A 22,016-nucleotide genomic window follows, 5' to 3' on the forward strand; every position below is an offset into this window, starting at 1 on the left:
TCGCGCTCGACTTCAGGAAATTGTTATAAAACAATTTAATAATTTTTTATCATTAGTTTATTGATTTTATTACAAAAAATTTTATTGTTCATTCTAGTCAAAGAAATAGATAATCAGTGATGTTAAATAAGTATTTGAGAAAATACTTGATATTTTTTATGATTAAAAAAGAGAAAGACGAATTTGTTATCCTTATTTGTTTCCTTTTCTTCTAGCATAATTAATATTGATTCGTATATACAAAAATAAAGTTTTTGATGGTAATAGAATATATCTGTATCATTTGTTCATAAACTTATATAAACATAGAAATATATACAGATTTATAATAATTTATTTGACAATGCTAGCAATTCCGAAATTGGAGAAACAGTTGTTTTCTCATGAGTTATGTGACATTTCAAAACGCTCAAAAGTTTTTGATATAAGAAGGAATGTCTATAAAATAAATAATATATAATTAAAATTTCTTACTTTTAACAGATACGAAATAAAAAATCTGAATTACTACCTGCTAGCTGGTTTACATATAGACAAATGATCTTGAGCAATTTCATAGAATTCACCTACACCAGGATCTACATATAAGCATTAGAATTTTTGTTAAAGGTTCAATAATATTATATAGAATAATTTGCATTGTATACGTACCTGCTGAATTAGAAGTAACAAACTGAAATGGGACATTTAATGGTGTTACATGGGTAGATTTAGTTTCACTAAAACTAATAATCTCTATGGGATAATCTTTCAGCATATCGAGGAATTCGTTATGTAATTTTAATAATTGTGGCGACTCTAAACATAAATCATATTGTTCATAAATATATCTAAAATATTTTTAAACTAATATCATAATACAATTTTAATATACCTTCACGAAGTTCCTGTACTTCGATCGATGGCCATAGTACCATTTGTGTTGCTTGCTTTAATGCTGCCACGCGGGAACCACGATGTGGAGTACTATAAAATACTATACCACGTGTATTTTTACATATATTATTTTGATCACCATTCCTCCATTCTATAAAAAGAATAGTTGCATATATAAATATATAAATTTATATGAAAACGACATTAATATTTCATACTGAGATATGAAAACGATCCTAACCATCCACAAGCATTTTTTTCACTAATAAACCACCCATTGAGTGACAAACCCAAACTGTTGGTCGTTTTCCAACACCGGCAATTAATAATTTTTTTATATATTCTTTACTTCTTTTGCCCATAGTGCTTCAAATGAACAAACAATACAAATAAATTACAAATTTTGAATAATTGGATGAAATAGCAACATCGATAATATTATTTACTTTTTGTCCTCTATTGGGCATGAAGATGTCCATAGTGACAAATTAGTGTCATAATTTACCCCAATAACTCGAACAAATGGAATATCCTGTGGTAACCAATCTTTAGGCCAACACTGCGTTTTATGCCGTCTATCGTGATAAATTTTCTTCATACAAGTATCATTTCTAAAATTGGAAATTCCTAGATATGGGATCATTTCTCAGCAAAACACATAACTTAAAATAATATTATACCCTTGGCAGAAGAATGGTCCATTCCCTCTAGAATTCGTACTTTGCGGGCAATCGTCTAGAATTACTTCAAAATCATGCCCCACTTTATCCCATTCACGTTTCCTCAAATCATAAGTTAAATCTCTCAAAAAATCTTGTGACTGATCATCTACCAAATTTGAAAAATTGATTCCATCTTGTATAATGTAGGGATCTACAATTTATATAATTAATGTGAATAATTATGTTTAGTAGAGATACGAGGTCTGTCTAGAAACAATATAATCCAAGGGTACGTCTTTCTATCTGATTGTGCTGTTGTAAAATTATTAGTTAGCAACGATAGGTTATTTTGTACGAATCGAAGATCGTGAGAACCACATTTCGAGATGACCAAAAACTGGGCGTTTCCCTCAAATCATAGATCCATGATTTATCGCAGGTAATGATAACCTTCTTTAACATCTCAAATTTGTTTCTGACCAATCATGGTCAGATGCACACTGTTTGCTTGATATGTTTGATCATATCATTCAGGGTTTATAGGATTACTCGTTAAGGTCTTCCGTAAATATTGAAAGTCTGGTGTTTACAATAGCACACCCAGATAGAAAGGTATATTCGTAAGTCGGATTGTTCCCAAACGGATCTCGTATACGTTGCAACTAGAATATAATCGTAATTAATCTCATCTTCTATGTTTTTTATGCTAAATTATTATTTATAATATAAACAAACCTACAACCCCAACTTCAGATGTATCTGGATCTCTTTGCCTCCATGTTATAAATACTCCACCAAGTAGTCCGTGTAAGAAAATGACATCTAACTTCGCGTTTCCTACAGTTTTGTGCAAAGGATGAAGAAGATAAATACGTCTTGGATATTTATTATTCTCATCCATATCTAAATTTGCCAATGCACGACTGGCTGCTGTTGCCAATCTTATATCACTATTTTGAGCCCATTCCACCAATGTACCAATCCAACCTTTAAACGAAACCACGAATAATATACAATATTTTAAGGAACAAAATAAGGAGGCAAAATTGGAATCTACATAATATATACCTGACTGAAAAATATCTTGCAAATACATTGAATGAAGTGAAATGTTGGAAATTATTTTCGCAAGTAATATACATATGTTAATATCGTCATTGAAAATTTTCTTTATTATCATTAATAACGGAAGACCACCGGCATCAATAATATCTGAAAACAAGGAAAGATTAGATAAAAACGTTTTAAACTGTTAGATTTTTACTTTACCTTTACTATATAGCTCAAGGCAAGAATGATGGCATAGCGCTTGAACACAATTCTGTAATAATTCTTGATCCCATACTATGGCTGGTGCTACAGCCAGCCCTAAGTTTGTTAAATCGTGATCAAGTATCAAACTATCCTGTTTTCATACTTTGTAAATAATTAAAATGCGCACAAAATAGTTTATACAATAGAAATTTAAAAATTTCAATAAGTATATACTTACAGAATGTACATCCTTAAAGTTTTTATTGAGAAATTGAAGAAGGCAGGGATGTGTATTTTCACATAATGTATTTAAGTAAAGGAGTAATTGGTATACTTTTTCTATTATATCCTGAAAAAAATACAATCTCTCATCAAATATATCTGTTAAATAAACGTAATTACAATAAATATATTATTGTACATGCCTGTAAATTATATTGCACATGATGATATGGTGTCTGTAAAAAAAATCTTGAGTCAACATTTGGCATTCTTGCGAGAGACACTGCAGTTTTAGCATCCAACATTTGTGCAATATGCCGATAGTGCCAGTCTATAATTTTTAATTAAAAGCATTTAAATAAAAACTGTTTATATGAAGATTAACAATAGCTGAAAAGAATACCTTTCAAATGCTTTAAAGAATTAAGAGTATTGAGAGCTTTTAAACGTTCTCTGTCATCGCCACTTTGTGCAATATGTAATAGTCTATATGCCACATTACGGGTTAATGACTTCCACCATTTCATTATGATATGAGCAAATGAAAATGATTCTGCTGGTATTGACGATTGTAAATTTTCAACTTTCCTTAACATGAGAACATCTGAAATCATATGAACAGAGCTGATCAATATTTGGAGCTTAATAAATCATTACAAGCTAATGATAAATACCTTTGAATCGAGGGTCATCAATATAAATATATCGAGTATGTGGTTGGTCCTTGCTCAGAACATTGGTAGGTACAGAGGATTGTAAGATGTGTGACACTTGCCTTAATTGATACAAAAACCAACAACCCCTACATAAAAAATATAAATCACTCAAATATTAATATATAATATAATATTAATATATCATTAAATTAATGATTTTCGAAAAAATCCAACAAATAAAACTAACCCAACCACAACAATGCAGACTCCAGTTGATTTTACATACTCTATATATTTATGGTAAGTTCGTAATCTCATTGTAAAAAAATATTTTATCCTATCAAGAACGTGAGTATATTTGTATAACATTGATGTTTCAAAGGGTATTTAAAAATACATGTATATATATATATACCAAATATAGTCAAGATCGGCAATGTTTAATTATTTTACGGCCGTACTTTTATTTTCCAATAATTATTGATATGAATATTCATTAAGTATTATTTTCTTGTAAACATTGCAACAGATATTAAGTCCTACAATAAAATTATTATTATTATTTACAAATATTATTTACAAGGGTAAGTAAGATTTGATAAATTAGCTATTTATTGTTCATGGCCAATAGAATAGCAACTAAAATCATCTATAACCGAAAATGTTAGTAAACAGTATGAATATTTTCGAATCACAATGTTCATAGATAATAATGGGCGAAATATATCCATACATGTTGACGTCAATATCAAAATATAAAATAAACGAAATTTTCAATATTTCATGCACATCGAAGACTTAAATTAATCAAAATGCTTTTCCTAAGTTGAACTTCTATTTACATAATGTATTTACAATTTCATGTTGGAATCTTTTCTATGCACCATTTCCTATGATTCGCATCGAAGTATATAAATTGATGACTGTTAAATTAGTTATTATACATTTTATCGTGAAAATTGCAAAACAAATAGAAAAGAATGATGAGACTAGGAGTAAATTTGTCACTGCGGACGAAGCATTAAACGATATAGTATGTATCGGCAGAGAAGCGATGCAAATGCGGCTGCGCCTGAATACGACAAGCGGCCTCGAGGCGCTGCTCGCGCACCAACTCTTCAGTCTTTTTGCTTCCCATTTTGTACCGTACAGTACGTCCACCGAAGTACTGACGTTTCGCTGTGCCATCGCATGGCCGACGTGTGCATTCCGAGGTTCACTTTCGCGTGGTACCCGCTCCGTCACAAGTATCACTTTTAAAACGTTAACACTTGTGGCAAAACATCAACATACCGATCTCAAAGTGAGTGAAAAGTGTGGTAAACGATGGTTTGCCGTTTTCACCGATAGAACAGTAATTCTTTGTCGAACACGTTCTTTCTGACATAATCCGGTATAAACTGGATCGAAGCAGATTCATCGATAAACGGATTGATCATTCATTTCAGAGAAAAATTACTAGATCCGGCTTTCACGTCGACGTGGACCACCTTTCCAGGCTTCGTCCCGTTGGTGATAAACGATTAATTTAGTTTGAACCCGTAAGCCGCGACCACGCGACACAACGCGCAGCAATGTCCAACGAAGAAACTTCCGCCGACCGCAATGTCGAAATCTGGAAAATCAAGAAACTTATAAAAAGTCTCGAAATGGCCAGGGGGTAAGTAGGTCGAAATTAATATTGCCGCGCCTTTTCTTATCAGCTGTTCGATTTTCTATTTGCACATATGCTTTAAAGAGCATGTGGTAAGTAGGAAGTAACGGTCTTTTCGTTCTTACTGGGAAAATGAGTTTCACGTGATTTTACAGGAAAAATTTTTGAGGTACTCGAAATTTCGAGAAATATATATCGTACTTATTCGATGTTTTATCACGGAATTTTTTATTACATTTAAAAAAATATAAGTTTTATTAATATAACGTTAATACAACCTCACATAGAAACAGATTGTTTTACAATATAGCATTGTTTATGATATATACTTGTCATGCATGGAATATCTTCTTTTGCAGGAACGGGACTAGTATGATTTCGTTAATTATCCCTCCAAAAGATCAGATATCGAGAGTAAGCAAAATGTTAGCAGATGAGTTTGGGACAGCATCGAATATTAAATCTCGTGTAAATAGACTGTCTGTTTTGGGTGCAATCACATCCGTACAACATAGGCTAAAATTATATACGAAAGGTAATTTGAATAGATTATTGAAATTTTTTGTAATTTTGTTATTTGTATCATATAAATGTGTTTCTTAATTTATCCTGTTACATTTAAAGACAAATATTTCTGAATGAGTTCCTATTATGAATATTATATAAAGTATAGTGTGATATTCAAGTGCGTACATTCATGCATGTTATATACTTCAATAATATAAATTACAAATTATTATTTTTTTAGTGCCTCCAAATGGCCTGGTAATATATTGTGGTACCATTGTAACAGAAGAAGGAAAAGAAAAGAAAGTTAACATTGATTTTGAACCCTTTAAACCTATTAATACTTCGCTTTATCTTTGTGATAACAAGGTAGTTTACATGTTTGTAATTTAGTAAGAAAATATTTGTTAATTCAGTCAAAGAAAATAAATTTCAAACATATCTTGGGGTATTTTAGTTTCACACTGAAGCACTTACAGCATTGCTTGCTGATGATAATAAATTTGGTTTTATTGTCATGGATGGTAATGGAGCATTGTTTGGTACGCTGCAAGGAAATACCCGTGAGGTTTTACATAAATTTACAGTAGATCTTCCAAAAAAGCATGGTATGTAAATAATTAGTACGATATTCAATAAACAAAAAAAAAAAAAAAAACAAACAGTATACTTTATTTACTGAAAATCTAATTCCAGGCAGAGGAGGACAGTCAGCGCTTCGTTTTGCTCGGTTGCGTATGGAAAAGCGGCATAATTACGTTCGAAAAGTTGCAGAAGTAGCTACCCAATTATATATTACTAATGATAAACCTAATATTGCTGGTTTAATTTTAGCAGGCAGTGCTGACTTTAAAACAGAACTTAGTCAATCAGACATGTTTGATCCAGTAAGTTCATGTGAATTGATATTATAAATATACGTATATATAATTAAATTTGTAAAAGTATCTTTGCATATTTTTATTATTTTAGAGATTGCAAGCAAAGGTTATAAAGTTAGTAGATGTTTCATATGGTGGCGAGAATGGTTTTAATCAAGCTATTGAGTTGGCTGCTGAATCTTTGCAAAATGTAAAGTTTATTCAAGAAAAGAAATTAATTGGTTAGTATACATACTTTAAAGATACTTTTTAAATACAAACACGTAGAAGACAAAATTATTAACTCATTTTAAAACTGAGAACTGTATTATATTAATTTATCTAGGCCGTTATTTCGACGAAATCTCACAAGATACAGGGAAATATTGTTTCGGCGTAGAAGATACATTAAGAGCATTAGAGTTAGGCAGTGTAGAGACTCTCATTTGTTGGGAGAATTTAGATATTCAGCGGTACGTTTTAAAGAACCATACAAATGCAGAAGAGAAGGTTTTACACCTAACACCAGAACAGGAAAAAGACAAAACTCATTTTACTGACAAAGAGGTAAATTAAACAATTTTAGCCATTTGATTAATAAAATTAATTAAATAAACGCAACTAATTAATATAGGATACTTTTTTGTTGTGTTTAGAGCGGAGTAGAATTGGAACTTGTAGAATGTCAGCCTTTACTTGAGTGGTTAGCAAACAACTACAAGAGTTTCGGTGCCACTTTGGAAATTATTACAGATAAATCTCAAGAAGGCTCTCAGTTTGTAAGAGGTTTTGGTGGGATTGGAGGTAAGTTTCCTTCTTTCATTTGTTTTTGTGGCTATTAACTTTGACTCGACTGAAAGTAATATACTTATGAAGTAATAATTTGTATTCATCCACTCGAAGTATACTAACAGAAAAGCGGCTGATTCCACTTTGATTAGCTAATCAGTAAGAGCAAAGGATATAAGTTTAATGTCTGTGTATATATAACAAACCTTTCAATACATTCCTAAAATGTGATTGAGTCTTGAGAATTTCCTCATTGTTGTTCCTCTATTAATGAAACGTTCATTGTATATCTTTATTACAAACAAACAAAAGTGGTACAAAATTTTAAAACATGGTCTTTGTCAAGATATAAATTCATATGTATGAAAAGTAAATGGTATTTTAAAAAAGTTAAAAATATGAGTTCTAATTATGGAGTATATCTTGATGCATAGGAATCCTCCGCTACAAAGTTGATTTCCAGTCACTGCAGGCTGATGAGCCTCTTGATGATGTTGACCTCGATGATTACTAATTTCATCTGTGAAATACTCAAAGTTGACCAGGTAGCTCTTTCTCTGTCTTGAGTGCATTCGTTTACATTTCGTGTATTATAGAACATATTACTTTCAGAACTGGACAAATTTATCAAACTATTTATGAATCTTGTATTAATTTATGCTTAAAAAAAAAAAAAGAAATAAATAATATAATTATAGGACATAATTATTATATTAGTTAATGACAATTAGTATAACATTAAACCTTCGTATATAATAGCATTCATCAATAATCTAATTGTTTAATTAATGTACATCGAGTTCTATCGTTATATTTGTTTGCATTTTAAATGTAGTCTGTATAGATATATAATAAATCACTTTATAATATAAATCCTGTACTCATCATGAAGAGATCAATTTCTATTACTATTGATAAAATGTGTTATTAATGTGACATTATTGTTTTGAGCAGTGATGGAGTTTTTTTGTTATATGCCATGAATCTATATTGTTATTAATAATTAAAATATATCCATTTAGTAAGTAATTGACGATAAATTTGTCCAAAAAAATTTGAAGTTTCTTCTGTTGGATTTTTCACTGAATAGTATAGTTCAATACTTCTGTGCAAATCTGTAGTATATGTATGTCTCTTCTGATGAGTTTGAATGTGAATATAGATATTTTTAGTTGTGAATTTCGAGGTATAATATTTACTTTTACGAATAAAAAGCCTGAAAACTTTGCTGTCTCCTTTTTTTCTTGGTGGTACAAAAATTAAGAGAAAATCTTGTATATATATGAAATGTGGATAATTGTAATTGAAGAGGGTGAGTTGAAGTATTCCAGTGTGTAACTTTTCTGCCTTGAGCATTATTAGATACTGTCTTTTTTTTTTTTTTTTAGTGATTGTACATTATAATGTTAGTAATTAAAATTAAACTGTAGGTACAATACACATACTCAATTTAATGGATATATAATATTGCTTATTTCCACAAACACAATTATTTTTATTATTTCATGATACATTTTACTTTAAATTTTCGTTGCATACTTATATGTACAAAATCATTTACAACACAGACGATTCACATATAATACAGTTGCATTCATTTTTGGATACAATAGATATTTTTGGAACGTTGTCATGACAATACTCCATCTATTACACACACAAAGATATTTTTTATTGTTTCTAAACTGTTGTGGATATACTGTGTGTTAGCAATATATTAATGAATAACACAAATACTTATAAGAAAAATAATTTTATAAAAATATCTAACTACCGAGATAGCACTATTATATGTATTTTTAAATGTTGTGACAATAATTTATCAAAGAAATGTGTATATATATGCGCGCGCGCGCGCGCGCGTGTGTGTATATATATACATATATATATACATATATATACACACACACATATATATATATGTGATTTTCGAAATAATATCGAAACCACTATTTCTTATTTTATTCTGCAATAGATGTATATAGGAAATTTTCTTTATGTGCATGTAAAGCTTTTTAGCCCTTTTATATTTTTATAGGCCTAATAATATTTTAGATGTTATCATTGTTCTGTTTCTCTTATTAAAGTTTATATACTTTCTCTACGCATATTTGTTATAATTTTATTCGGTGTTTTTAAAAAGTTATTTAACACATATTCAAAAATTTATTGTATATTTAATATAAATAGATATTAACTACTTAAATATCCATTATATTAAAAGTATCATAACATGCAATTAGTTTAACAATTTTGTTACAATTATATTTAAATTAAAAAGCTTTAAGTTAGAATCTTAGTTGAAATGGGATTAAACGCATATTTTAGTGACAATATTTTTATAAAATATTTTTTTAATATTATCTAATGTTTATATTAATATACAAACATACCTTGTGTTACTGCCTGTATAAGGAAATAATCACAAATACTGCTTGCTGCATGTTATGCAATAGGCGAATGTTCATTTCACTACCAAAGGTAAATTATGGTTTTATATTTTTTAAAAATACTTAAATGCTGTTATTAATAATAAATAATATCAAGTATATATAGTCTTTGGTGGTGAACATAAAACATAATAAATAATTATTTATGTAATAAATGGCTAGGCTTTGTTAAATAGTCAAAGTATTTGATCAAGCATAAGTACTAATTGATGGTTTGTTTCCATTAGCTTGCATATTGGGAAAGGTATAGTAATTGCTTTTTACCATTTTAGTGAAAGAAAAAGCTGTGAAATTGACTGTACTTTATTAACCCTTATCATTGCACTTCTTAACATTAAGTGTATTTTGCTATAGAATGTTATACATTGTATAAGAAATCATTCTATTTATTACAATGGTATTTTTCTCCTTTATTATTATTAGCAATACTATCAAGATTTAGTTATTAATATCACATTATTAAATCTATTCTATTTTATCTTTTGTTATTAGTGAAGTTGCTAACTTATAGAAATATTATTTAACATAAAAGGATGTAATACATTTAATATATAATAACACGAATAACTGTTCATTTACATAATATTTTATTAGAATGTATTTTTTGTTACCTAATAATTTTGCTATTATAGCAATTATTTTTATATCCGTCTTAGAATTAATTGCTTGCTATTCATTTTTTATAAAATTATGAATTAGAACTTATGTTTTAGATTATAATTTTGAAAATGTGATATTCATTATATGTATAACATTCACTTACTTTACAGTCATATTATTAATATATATTTCCATATATCATGTTTATATAGTGATAGCAATCTTTTATTTTTTCAAATTGTATTGAATAGTTATAAAAATAACAGTGTTTTTGTAAAGTATTACTTTCTAACACTTTATTAAAGAATTGGAAGGCACTGTGAAATTATGCATGATTAATAATTATTATATTAAACTAATTCATCATAATATTTCTACAGATTATTGATTGCAAATTCTATTTTATTAATTTGACCATGTAACTTCTTTTTTTTATAGAACATCATTCATATTGTATTATTAAAATACTTTTCATTTATTTCTATAAATTTTCCATAGCAAAACATTTTGGATAAATCTTTGGTGTACTAAAATAGTATTTTGTTAATATGTGTTTTACAGGTATATTGCGGTACAAAGTGGACTTTCAGAGTATGCAACTTGAAGATGTTGAGGTTGATACCTTTGATCTGGATGACTATTAAATCCGTGACTCGACAGACAGTTCTTTTAGCTTCACAGGAAAACATGAGTATATGTTCTCCCTTGCATCATATTTTAAGAGAGGCACATAAGAGGACATAGGACATGTTTATAAAATTTATTATATGATGCAACACACATCATAAAATTATTCATTAGAATTCATTCGAGCAATTCACAATAAATACACAAATGTGAAAAGCACAACACGTGGCGCGCCGATAATCCATGTCCATGAAGAAACAAAGGCAACTCGAAGACTGTGACACTTAATTAAGCCAGCTTGATACCTGCCTATCTCACAGAACATTACCTTATATTACAGTTACATTCTTTAATTATTCACATGGATTTATTTAAATAATTACACGCGTTACAGTGCTGAATATGTTTGTACAGTACACGGTTGGAGATATGATAATTTTGTACCAAATTAATGTTTTGCCATCTTGTCATGAATTTTACGATTGAAAAATGGAAAGGGGAAAAGATACTCAGATAACATGAGGACGAATGTAGAGTTATTTTTGTTCAGATACAACCATGGATAAGCTGTAATAAACTGATTATCATAAACATAAAGTTGCGTATCGTGTATTCTATACCGATTACTAAATTCATATGAATAATGAAGAGTTCTGTACATAGACTTAAATTTTTAATGGCACTGTTGCCTTAGACATAAGTTAAGATCGCGTAATATCCCAGGAAAATAAAATCTTTCCGTCTCATCGAGTGATACACATATAAACATATAAGAGATAATTTTTCGTATCTACATTAACTTTGCTGGCTCTCGACTCTTATATTTTGTACACTCACAATTGTATATAACAAATGCTCCGCAAGTGTATCGAGATATATCTTTTCGATTGTTACAACGGTGCACTCCGTTAGTAAAGAAATATCTTCTGCAATATTTAAGTAGCAATTATTGAAAATATTACAAAATTTATTTTAACATTGTTAATTTAAATTGCTTATCCATATGATGCCTTTGTAATAAACAATAATATGTATGTATAAATGTGAGAAGAATGAAACGTGCAATTTTGGTGAAGTATCTTTTATGAAATGTCGCTGTATAGTAAAGGAAGATTTGCAAATACCGTGAATCTTATGGTGAAAATAATGTATTGTTAATTAATAGTATAACTAGATTATTTATACTATTATGCCATATGTGATGCAAGGATAAAGCTTTATGAAAACTTCATCAAAATAGAACGTTCAACAAAAAATGACCTGGCTTATGGTATGTGCACAACGAATTCCAAAATATGATGGTTTAAAAGTATTGTATCTGTGTATTGTCTTCAAGGCAGCGAAATGTTGAATGTCAGCTTAATGTTTCTTTAAATTTTTATATGTAAACATTCTTTCGATAGGAATCTAGATAATTATTTATTACTACATTGGTGCGGTTATTTCTTCTGCTTAACAGAAGATTATTTTAAGTATACAAGTTCTAGTTCTAAGAACTCGGTAAACGTCTGAAAGAGATTAGGAAAAAGCCGTGTAATCTTGAATAATTTTCGGTTTTTTTTTTTTTTTTTTTTGTTTTTAATTTTTTTATAAGGTAAGGGAATGTGAATTTGCAGAAGAACGCATGAAAGAAAGGAATTAATAGACGTCGTTCGTACATCTCATTTAAACAAATCAATGACGTACTTAGATTATGGCTTGCCTATGATCTCTTCCATAAGCATAGTTGTATAATCTGCTAACAGATTTATCATTTTTGGCAATCTTATTCTCCTGTATTGCTCTAACAAAATATTTTTGTTCTTTCAAATGTTACTTTTTATCTAACAAGGCAATACAAAGATGTAATCGTTATAAGTTTTTGCTTAGTGAAATTTTTCAAAATGTGAATTTAATACCTCATATTTTACATGTATTGTACGTGTAAAGTACATTCATGCTATACCCTAAAAATTTTAATTCGTTTTTACTGAAATGAATACGAGGATACGGTAAAAATATGAATTTCGAGTTAACGTGATAAAATGTTGGCCGTACCATGATACATGTTCTATAAAAAATGTTTTGTGAAGTGATAAAGAGGGATATTGAAATAATGGCTCATAATAATAAAATGATAGTTTATGATACTTAAATGTAGTCTATGTGACAAAACATTCTGATTATGATAATAGAAGTTACCTCTATAGAAATTCATAGTGTTAACTTATAATTATCTTTAACTCTATCAAGTAGTTAGCTCATATATCTATGTTTTGTATGTTTGGTATATGTGGTAGTTATTAACAATTAAAACTGTACTATTATTTTACTGTTAATAATACGGAATCGAGAAGAATATAAATTTTGTAAAACTAACAATGAAATATTTTAATCGCTTTTGCTTCTCTTCGAAAATATTTTCAATTTATTTGATAATTAAACATTATTTCCAATCTCCCTTTTTTCACATACGCATTACACAAAATTTATACGCAAAGAAAATTAACGTATCGTTAATATCAAAATTTAATAAGAATTTGAATAGAATAGAATATGAAGAAGTGAATAAGAAGTGAAAAATACAGTCTATGTTTCTCATGCAAACAAGTTGCTATTAGAACCCGAAAATGTCACAATGATATTTGTTTTCACAGGGCACATCCAAGATAACTATTTAAAAATATTTTAGAATTGTAAAAAGTAAGGTAAATAATAGTGGAGATAGAATGGAAAAATAGATTTTAACGTTTTTGCTCTGTGATGGATCCGATCACAATGAGAGATATTTCCGGGTTCCAATTATAACGTCTTCTTACATTTTTGTTAATGCTCTCCCTTTTATATACGTGAATTTTACTTACATGAAGTAACAGAAAAAATTCTTTATATTATTGGTAAGACATACATATTCGCCTATGGAACGAGGTGCTATTGAATAGAAATTTGAATAGAAAGATGAAGAGAAATTGAAAGAATATAATAAAAGAGAGAATACTCTATGAAATACATCTTATATTTTACACCTGGATGTACCCAGATATCTTTGCTTAGTATGTATATTTGAACGGATATAGTTAAATATATTTATTCCTTTAATTTCTTTTGAAGTAACATTAGTCTTGTAAAAATATTAAATTACATTTATATATACATATAGCTACATCACATCAGAGTTTTTTTATACTTGTGTATTTTACATAGTAAAAAAGTATTGATGTTAAGGACAATAATACAAACAATTATCTATGCTTATAAGATACAATATAAAAGTTAAATAGATGTAAACTTATAGCAAAGATGTCACTCTTGTATATAATATTTTATAAATTTTTACTTATAATGATACTACTTGTCATCCTTATCTGGTACCAAGAGATTAAGATTGGCATCTTTAGTCGTTGATCCTATAAAAGTTTCTTCATCTCCGCGAATGGATAATGCGGTGACGGAAACATTTGTTCTTCTTTCATCCATCATTGCAGCCCTTGTCCAATTTGAACTGCTGCATTTTATACAACTATGCGAAGGTATTCTGTCTAAACTCACTGTTCTATTTCCACAATCTCCACATTTGAAGAATCTTTTCACCGCATCAGCAACACGCAATGGATGATTCTGCTCTTTGCACATTTCAGAAGCAGAAAAAGACGTATATTTACAAATTAAACATCTAACAGCTTTACAAGGAACCTTATAAGTAGTCAACATTTTCTCTTCCATTCTTTCTTTCATTTCTAGCTTATTGAAATATTTGTCTTGCTCCTGTTCATAAGATTTTTCAATGAGATCAGTATGAGCAGATTTAGTTTGCATCATTTCTTTAAATTTATCTGATAGTACATTTGATTTCTTTGCTTCTTGCCTTTCATCATTTTCTGATTCTCTTGGACGTTTTTTTCCCTTTTCTAGTTTCTCTTCTTTACTCAAACGTACTTTGTTAGGATCTTTAGGTTTAATTTTCCCATTTTCTTTGATCCATTTTACAGCATTATTTTTAGCTATGTTAATTTGTCTTTTAGTTATAGGCTCTGACAAATCTATCGTTCCTCCAAGACAACCAATACCTAAGCGAGGATTTGAAGATAGAGAAGACAAATTTTTGTTTCCTATATTATTATTTCTGCAGGAATTTAACTCTATTAACGTAGATGAAGAGGATGCCTTGTGGACTGAAGATGTTTGTGATAATACAGCAGCTTTCCAACCTCTCGACTTATTCATCTGTTCAAAGTCTTTTTTTATTTGTTGTCCTGGTATATCTGTTTTCACATTTCGACTTTTTATATTATCTAAACTATTAATAGTTGAATCATTAATCTTCTTGCTTCCTGAAAGTAATGCCAATCGTTTGGCATCTTTTTCTTCTAATTTTTTATTTTTTACAGCAACAACGGCATTAAATTCAGGCATATTGTTGAAAAATGATTTTTGTTTTTGCTGTGGTTTTTGTTTTAACATATCTATTGAAAATTTCTGAGTATTACTAAATGCCTGTAATTCTGCTCTGTGAGAGCATTTCTTGTACTCTTGCTTGATGTGATATAAACAAAATTCACAACGACTAAGATTTATAATAGAACTACATGGTTCTCCATTCTTCTTCCTGGACTTGCATTTCCCCATATCTTTGGATTTACCAAGTATCATGACCCTCTGAGGGTTATCAACTGATAATGTTGCTAAATCAGAATTGTCTTTAGATTCCAAGACATTTGGATTAAGAATACCTATCACAGTCCCAATAGTAGTTTTCCATAGTGTTTTATATGCATTACTAAACATAAAAAGGCACACAGTATTCATATTATCAGATAAATCGCTTATTTTCCATATAGCATATGTACTTCCTTTTTGAGAAGTTTTTGGTGTAGATTTATTTATTAATACTCCTGCAATTACCCAGTCTTTCTCCATTTTTTCTGGTGTAAGATGATATTTTATTTTTGATACTGTAACAGGTACTTTATCATTCATACGTGCTTTCAGTTCTGCTGAAGAGATTATTGGATTAACGATTCTTAATCCAAAAAATGGATCACTATAAATATCTTTTGATGTAACAATAGCGTTATTTGTTACTGTATTTAAATTTTTATTGGTTTTTGTTGCACTAAAATCAAATGTTCTGCTGCTTTCACGTGGAAGTGGTCTATCCTCATCTTTCTTAATAGTTTCTTTTTTTAATAAAGTTTTTATATCACGTCCATAATTGGAATATTTTTGTTCCTCGAAGTAACGCCTGTCTTCATCATCTGAAGAGTCAAGGGTATCATCATAAACTTCACTTTTTTCCTGAGGATTAATAGATTTACTTTCATCAATTGTTTTAGGTGTACTGTCTAAGAAATTAAAGTCTAGTTCTTTAAGAGTTTCTTTTTGAGTTTCTTTTTGAGTTTCTTTTTGGGATAATTCCTGATTTTCTTCTGTATTACCATTAGCTAAGAGATCATTTAAAATATCATTTACGTCAGAATCACTATCGTTATCCATTTTAAATATCTAAAATAAAATTATTTACTATAATAATTATACGAATATAACTAATATTTTAGCAGTTTCAAAAGTATTTGATTAACCTTTATTACTTACAAATTACATACAGAAATTGTTTACTTTTAACTCAGAAGAAGTTAAAACTTAATCGCTAAAAAAAATTATATTTTCAAGACCACTTTCTAGTCAGCTTAACGCGTTCATCGTACATATAAGCAACAAGTCACGACTGATTATCAAAACATTTTGCCACCTTTCCCGCCATTTCTTAATGACAAGCTATGTTTTCATCGGTACGACCAAAAATTTGCTTCTCGAATCTGTTTCGTATTTGTAAGATTATCACGAGTAATATATATAATAATAGTAAATATAAAATTTCTTTTAATCCAATTACTTAATATTGGAAACAATTAAGTATCATGCCTTTCTAAATAAATCGTATTAATGGCTCGAAAACTGGACAAAATAGAACTAACCAATAAAATTAAGTATTCGGTATTAGAAATAGATAAATTTGCGGTGCAATTTGAGGTACTGTTATATTATACGAGTATACTACAAGACATCATATTCTAAGAAATATAGTGCTTCTAAAAACCCTAAAAATATTACTAAATACAATTGTACGTATATACAAATCTTTATAATTTCTGATGTTGTTTGAAACAAATTATATCTTTTAAGTTCAACATAATTGATGAAAAACAGGCAGAGTTGATGCGCCAAAATTGTTAAAATATTTGATTTGAAATGCAATATAATTACTTAATAAAAGATAGAAATATTTACAATCAATATAGGTTAACAGAGAGCATTAAAGTTTATTTATATGTATCTATTAACGATTTTTTTAGCGTGAAGGTTGTCTTTTCATCAATCCGTAGCATGAAAATCGATCGGTCATATGAAAGATTTATTTTGGATATTGCAGTCTGTCTAAAGGATACAGAAATGAGTTTTGTGGAAGGAAAAGTAGCACCGAAATATCCGTGTAGATGGATTTGAAACGCATTTCTTATTCCTCCTTTGATTTTACAAGATGATGCGTGACATCCTTTATTTTTGAAATCAGTCTACCTACGAATTTGAAAAATGTTATAATCTTTTATCATAATAATGTTATCGTAAAGAAGCTATTAAAAACTAAAAGAATTCATCCGAATTTATAAATTTGTAAAAGAATACTCAATACGTTTATGAAACCTTTCTTTACCTCATTCGGTAACAGAATCACGATAACAACGAAATAGAATACACTTTTAGAATTTTTCTAAATACAGCATGAAATTTTATTTTAAACATTGTGCTTTTGTATGCATGAACGATTATCGAGCGAAATAAATAGCACGGCATGGACGTTCGTTTTAAGTTTGCGCTGCAGTAATCATAGCGTGCAAGTCATTTCATATTCTTTACGTAAGCTACCATCTGTAAGAGTAGTTGTATCTAATTGCCATTACACTTGGTGTTTATTTCATAAATAACAGGAATAACAAGAATCACGCCATCGATAATGTAATAAAATTGAAACAAATATATTTGATGATCGACAGTGGAAAAATTAGTACAATTCTAAAGTACAATTAGTACAGTTAGAAAAAAGTTCTTAATATATATTTACAAACAGTAGCGAATGATAATGCTATAATTTTCAGTGACTAAGAAGCATATGTATACTGTTACTCTATTTGCTACCGTGGAACCGTCGATCGATTCGAGCAATAAGTCATCAATAAAACATATTCTCCGCTACACTTTACTGTCTATCGATCCTGCAGCTATATTACTTTCTTATTTGTGACGATAACTTTCCTCAAAGCAAGAATTTCTTTCTCTGGTGCCGTTGGAAAATCGTTCCTCTTTAATATATAATTTGCAAGAAGTGTCCACTGCTATATCTTCGTGTTGTAACGAACAGCGTCGGTTGGCTTATCTATAATTAAACCTCAATGCGATTTGTCTGAAAGAGAATCGTAGAAACAACGTTGCACTTACATTCTCCGTCATGAAAATTCAACCTAAAAAGAAATAAAAGCTTCTGTTGGAAAGTTTCGTTTAATATTATTTTAATTTGATCGTTTATTTTATTTTTTGCGATATTAATGTTGAAAAGTCAAACGATCCCTACTGAAGCGCGGTTTAACGTCGCGCTAAGTCGTCCATATGCTTTCTACAAGGGAAGGTGATTTCTCCAGATCTGGTTCGAATTAATCCGCGGCACGAGGCACCAATAGTATCCTCCACCTGCTAATCTCGAGGAAAGCTGCACGTTTCAAACGCCTTCCACCTGTTAGTCATGGGGAAAGCGTATGGTTACGAAGTTTTTCGAGTAGAACGGTGCAACACGCAGTGGTTCTCTCTTTCGTTCTTTCGGTTCTTTCGAGGACTCCGTACCATCTGCGTCCTATGGAAAATACAGATGTCTGTTACAAAAGGATAAATATAAGTAATAAAAAAAAGAAATATATTTCAGTTTCAGAAAGTAGTCGCGTGACAATGTTTCGTGCGGTTGAATACCTTTGGGAATTTCTTTATCGAATAACAAAACGAGATATAGTACAATATATACATTAGTTTTCTAATATTTAAAATTAAAACAGTGGCGTCATAATAGCTGCTAAAATGAATATTCTTCCGAGAATAAATATTTTCCACCCCGTTATGGAGGGTTCGTATCACCGAATAGATTATTCAGGAAGGTAATACACATATGTAGAATAAAAGTCGCGTGTGCACGATGAAATTCATGTATAAAAAAGGAAATTTACGAGCAGTAGTAAGTATCAATTTACAAACGATCGATTAGCCTTAGCGTATATCGTTGAACGCGTTGGTTCGCGTCACGGCAAAACGCGCGCTCCGCCGTACAACTGCAACTGTCCATAGCAACGTTGTTGTCAACATAATTTCTACAAAGCAGCATGTTTCCTGGAATCGAAAGAGGCGCGTAGCGAAGCTGGAGAATCAGTCATTTTTTCCCCTTTATTAACGAACTCGGTCGTGCCTCCGTTTGATAGAGGCAGAGCTGGCTATTTCCTCGGTCGGAATCACCTAGAGCATCGCCGGAGGAAAAGGTAAAACATGGGAGGGCGAGTCCCCTCCAGGCGCGTGCCTTGCCCCTTGACCCCCTCGTCGTACCTCGTGCGTGACCCCCACCCCTGTTTGCCACCCACTCACCTACCCCGACCCAGTGGCCCGCGGGCCACCCCACCGCGCCCCACCCCTGCGCCGACAGCGATTCGACCCCGCGCGCGCACCCGTCTCGAGCGTCGTGCTCGTTCGCAGTCCGTCAGTCTATCGGCAACCTGCGTACCAGTCGTGTCGCAGTGCTTACGTAACAATATATTATTATTATTCTTACTTGCCTGACCGGTGTGTTGTTCATTTATAAATCGCGGTCTACGTTTTTTCGTTCGTCCCTCGCCGAGTTACTCGTCTTTGCCGCTCGGTCTCCACTCTAATTGGTTTAATCGACACGCAATTGTATACATACAAAAGGGTCAATCGTCAACGTTAATACATATACATATCTTTTCTCGATCAACTACACAAAAACACGCGAAGAAATACATATAAAAATACAAGCACACGTAAAACACGACGAACGCACGCGCCGCGCTCGCGATAAACGCGCTCTACGTCTCCCGCGAATCGCCGTTACCTGCCTGTCTCGTCTGCACACGTCGTCGTGCGAGTACATCCGGATCCGGATCGTCGCTGTTCAACATCGTCGTGCTGGTTCATCTCCGTGGTCGCGTGATCGATTGATACGCGGTTATTAATCAATATCGTCTACGATTGTATACGTGTTATAAAATACGCGAAGAAGAGATAGTAGGAGAGGAATCAGGATAGCACGTCGCTGCTGCATGGGTTACTACCTGCGGCCGGTAAATGAACAAGTGTCGTCGACGAACCACCGCTATAGAGCACGTTCTCTGGGTTCGGCCCTCCTCCACGGGCACGGTGTATCGATTGCTCTAAAATAGACGCGTGGGAACACCTGCAGGCTACATACACATTCTACCTACAGCTCAGACTGTCTGGTTCTCGCTGTAGCCCTCTCTCTCTCTTACTTTCCCACTGCATCGGTCTTTCCTGACGCCCTTGCACAGCTCGTGACAGGTGCAACGAGAGTAACGGTAGCAGCAGCAGCAGCAGCAGCAGCAACAGCAACAGCAGCACCGCGCTGTCGTAGGGCTGGAGGTGGTGGAGGTGGTGGCGGTGGTGGCGGAGGTGCGAGCGATCAAGAAGAAACGTAACAGGAAGCGGAAGAAGCGAAACGAAGGCGAAAAGAAAGAGAGAGAGAGAGGGTAGAAGGACAGAACGGAAGAAAGTACAAGAGACATAGATCGTACGTACGTGGATATACGTGCGCGCGCGCGCTCGCCAACGGAAAGGAAAGGAGGGAAAGGTGGAGAAGGAGGAAGGAGGCGATACGCCTGGGTTTCTCGCGAGAAAAGGGTTATTTCCAGTGATACGTCCTGGAGGCGCCTGTCGTCTTCGCCGGTACAACCATAACGCCGCCCGCTTTAAAACGCCCGAGACGGGATACGGTGGACTCATCGCCGCCACCCGCTCGAACCGCAGCCCCCGGAAACCCCGGACCATCCAGCAAACTCGCTTGCATCATGGACGCACCGCTCTCACAGAGTATGGACTCCGTCAACACGGTAGCCACCGGTGAAGACGAGGTACGTGCACTAACTACTACACCGTACATTGTATCGTTAACGACGCGCCTGTGCATTACGCACGATCTCCTCTCCCTCTCTCCCTCTCTCCCTCTCTTCCTCTCTCTCTCTCTCTCTCTTTCTCCCTCTCTCTACATATGTATATATAAATATGTACATATATAAATATATGTATGCGCTATGTATGTATTATACGTGTATGTATACCAGAGCGGCCGATTGCTTCCTCGTTTTCACCCTTCTCCCTTTCTCTCGCCGTTCGTTGCGCCGTACCGCGCCGCGCGAGGCCGCGCGCGTACACACATTTGCACAGGGCATCCGACATACCTACTTCCTTCCTTCCTTCCTTCCCATCAACTTACCTCGGTTACCCTCCGTCCCACTCCCGCACTCGCCATATTGCTCGTTTCTCTTCCTTCCTCGTTTTCTTCCCTCTTCTTCTATATATTACTCTACCTTGCTCGCTCTTCCCGTCGCTTTCCTTTTCTCCTGTACATCGTATTCTTCCCTCCTCGTTCCTCTTTCCAGGGCTTACACGTCACGAGAACGCGCAGGCGCGTTGCACGCGCAAACTTTGCGTGCTGTGCTGTGTCGTGGCTGCCGGTGCACATAGTACTTACACGTATATACATACACGCGGTTCAGTCCTGTGCAAGCATGTGTATAGAGAGCGTTAACGCTACGAGC

General features: G+C 32.3%; 4 protein-coding genes across 15 annotated transcripts in view; 2 read left to right on the top strand and 2 right to left on the bottom strand.

The window, feature by feature from the left end:
* Positions 1-39: 39 nt before the first annotated feature.
* Positions 40-4,677, bottom strand: LOC122568904 (protein SERAC1-like). Of its 3 annotated transcripts, XM_043729177.1 has the most exons (17): positions 4,526-4,677; positions 4,086-4,209; positions 3,918-4,007; positions 3,689-3,816; positions 3,418-3,618; positions 3,218-3,345; positions 3,031-3,141; positions 2,808-2,943; positions 2,607-2,750; positions 2,274-2,525; positions 1,557-1,749; positions 1,323-1,487; positions 1,118-1,242; positions 875-1,027; positions 652-798; positions 512-578; positions 40-438 (listed from the first exon to the last, which is right to left on the bottom strand). In XM_043729177.1, the coding sequence occupies exons 3-17, from the start codon at positions 3,986-3,988 to the stop codon at positions 324-326; spliced, it is 2,136 nt and encodes a 711-aa protein (XP_043585112.1). In that variant the 5' UTR covers positions 3,989-4,007; positions 4,086-4,209; positions 4,526-4,677; the 3' UTR covers positions 40-323. The 3 variants fall into 3 exon arrangements, with proteins under 3 accessions (XP_043585112.1, XP_043585110.1, XP_043585111.1); XM_043729175.1 differs by having other exon boundaries at positions 3,918-4,209; XM_043729176.1 differs by having other exon boundaries at positions 3,918-4,209; positions 4,513-4,633.
* A 138-nt stretch (positions 4,678-4,815) lies between these two features.
* LOC122568911 (eukaryotic peptide chain release factor subunit 1) lies at positions 4,816-11,754 on the top strand. Of its 3 annotated transcripts, XM_043729200.1 has the most exons (12): positions 4,816-4,973; positions 5,119-5,330; positions 5,684-5,859; positions 6,073-6,200; positions 6,289-6,439; positions 6,528-6,718; positions 6,804-6,933; positions 7,038-7,258; positions 7,348-7,495; positions 7,915-8,025; positions 10,158-10,174; positions 11,092-11,754. In XM_043729200.1, the coding sequence occupies exons 2-10, from the start codon at positions 5,245-5,247 to the stop codon at positions 7,992-7,994; spliced, it is 1,311 nt and encodes a 436-aa protein (XP_043585135.1). In that variant the 5' UTR covers positions 4,816-4,973; positions 5,119-5,244; the 3' UTR covers positions 7,995-8,025; positions 10,158-10,174; positions 11,092-11,754. The 3 variants fall into 3 exon arrangements, with proteins under 3 accessions (XP_043585135.1, XP_043585134.1, XP_043585133.1); XM_043729199.1 differs by lacking the exon at positions 10,158-10,174; XM_043729198.1 differs by lacking the exons at positions 7,915-8,025; positions 10,158-10,174.
* Positions 11,755-12,704: 950 nt separating this feature from the next.
* LOC122568906 (protein MCM10 homolog) lies at positions 12,705-21,899 on the bottom strand. Of its 7 annotated transcripts, XM_043729179.1 has the most exons (5): positions 19,153-19,268; positions 18,764-19,039; positions 18,631-18,653; positions 16,729-18,568; positions 12,705-16,638 (listed from the first exon to the last, which is right to left on the bottom strand). In XM_043729179.1, exon 5 carries the CDS (start codon positions 16,627-16,629, stop codon positions 14,485-14,487), a length of 2,145 nt encoding a protein of 714 aa, XP_043585114.1. In that variant the 5' UTR covers positions 16,630-16,638; positions 16,729-18,568; positions 18,631-18,653; positions 18,764-19,039; positions 19,153-19,268; the 3' UTR covers positions 12,705-14,484. The 7 variants fall into 7 exon arrangements, with proteins under 7 accessions (XP_043585114.1, XP_043585119.1, XP_043585120.1 ...); XM_043729184.1 differs by lacking the exon at positions 19,153-19,268 and adding an exon at positions 21,692-21,899 and having other exon boundaries at positions 12,705-18,568; XM_043729185.1 differs by lacking the exon at positions 19,153-19,268 and adding an exon at positions 21,537-21,561 and having other exon boundaries at positions 12,705-18,568.
* Positions 21,202-22,016, top strand: part of LOC122568912 (protein couch potato-like) — a 198,144-nt gene continuing 197,329 nt past the window's right edge. For both annotated transcript variants that reach the window (XM_043729201.1, XM_043729202.1), the window contains exon 1: positions 21,202-21,329. In XM_043729201.1, coding sequence (XP_043585136.1) covers positions 21,267-21,329 — 63 coding nt within the window. In that variant the 5' untranslated portion in view covers positions 21,202-21,266. The remainder of the gene's footprint in view (positions 21,330-22,016) is intronic.

This window comes from Bombus pyrosoma, linkage group LG7, assembly GCF_014825855.1.
Source record: "Bombus pyrosoma isolate SC7728 linkage group LG7, ASM1482585v1, whole genome shotgun sequence".
Lineage (NCBI taxonomy): Eukaryota > Metazoa > Arthropoda > Insecta > Hymenoptera > Apidae > Bombus > Bombus pyrosoma.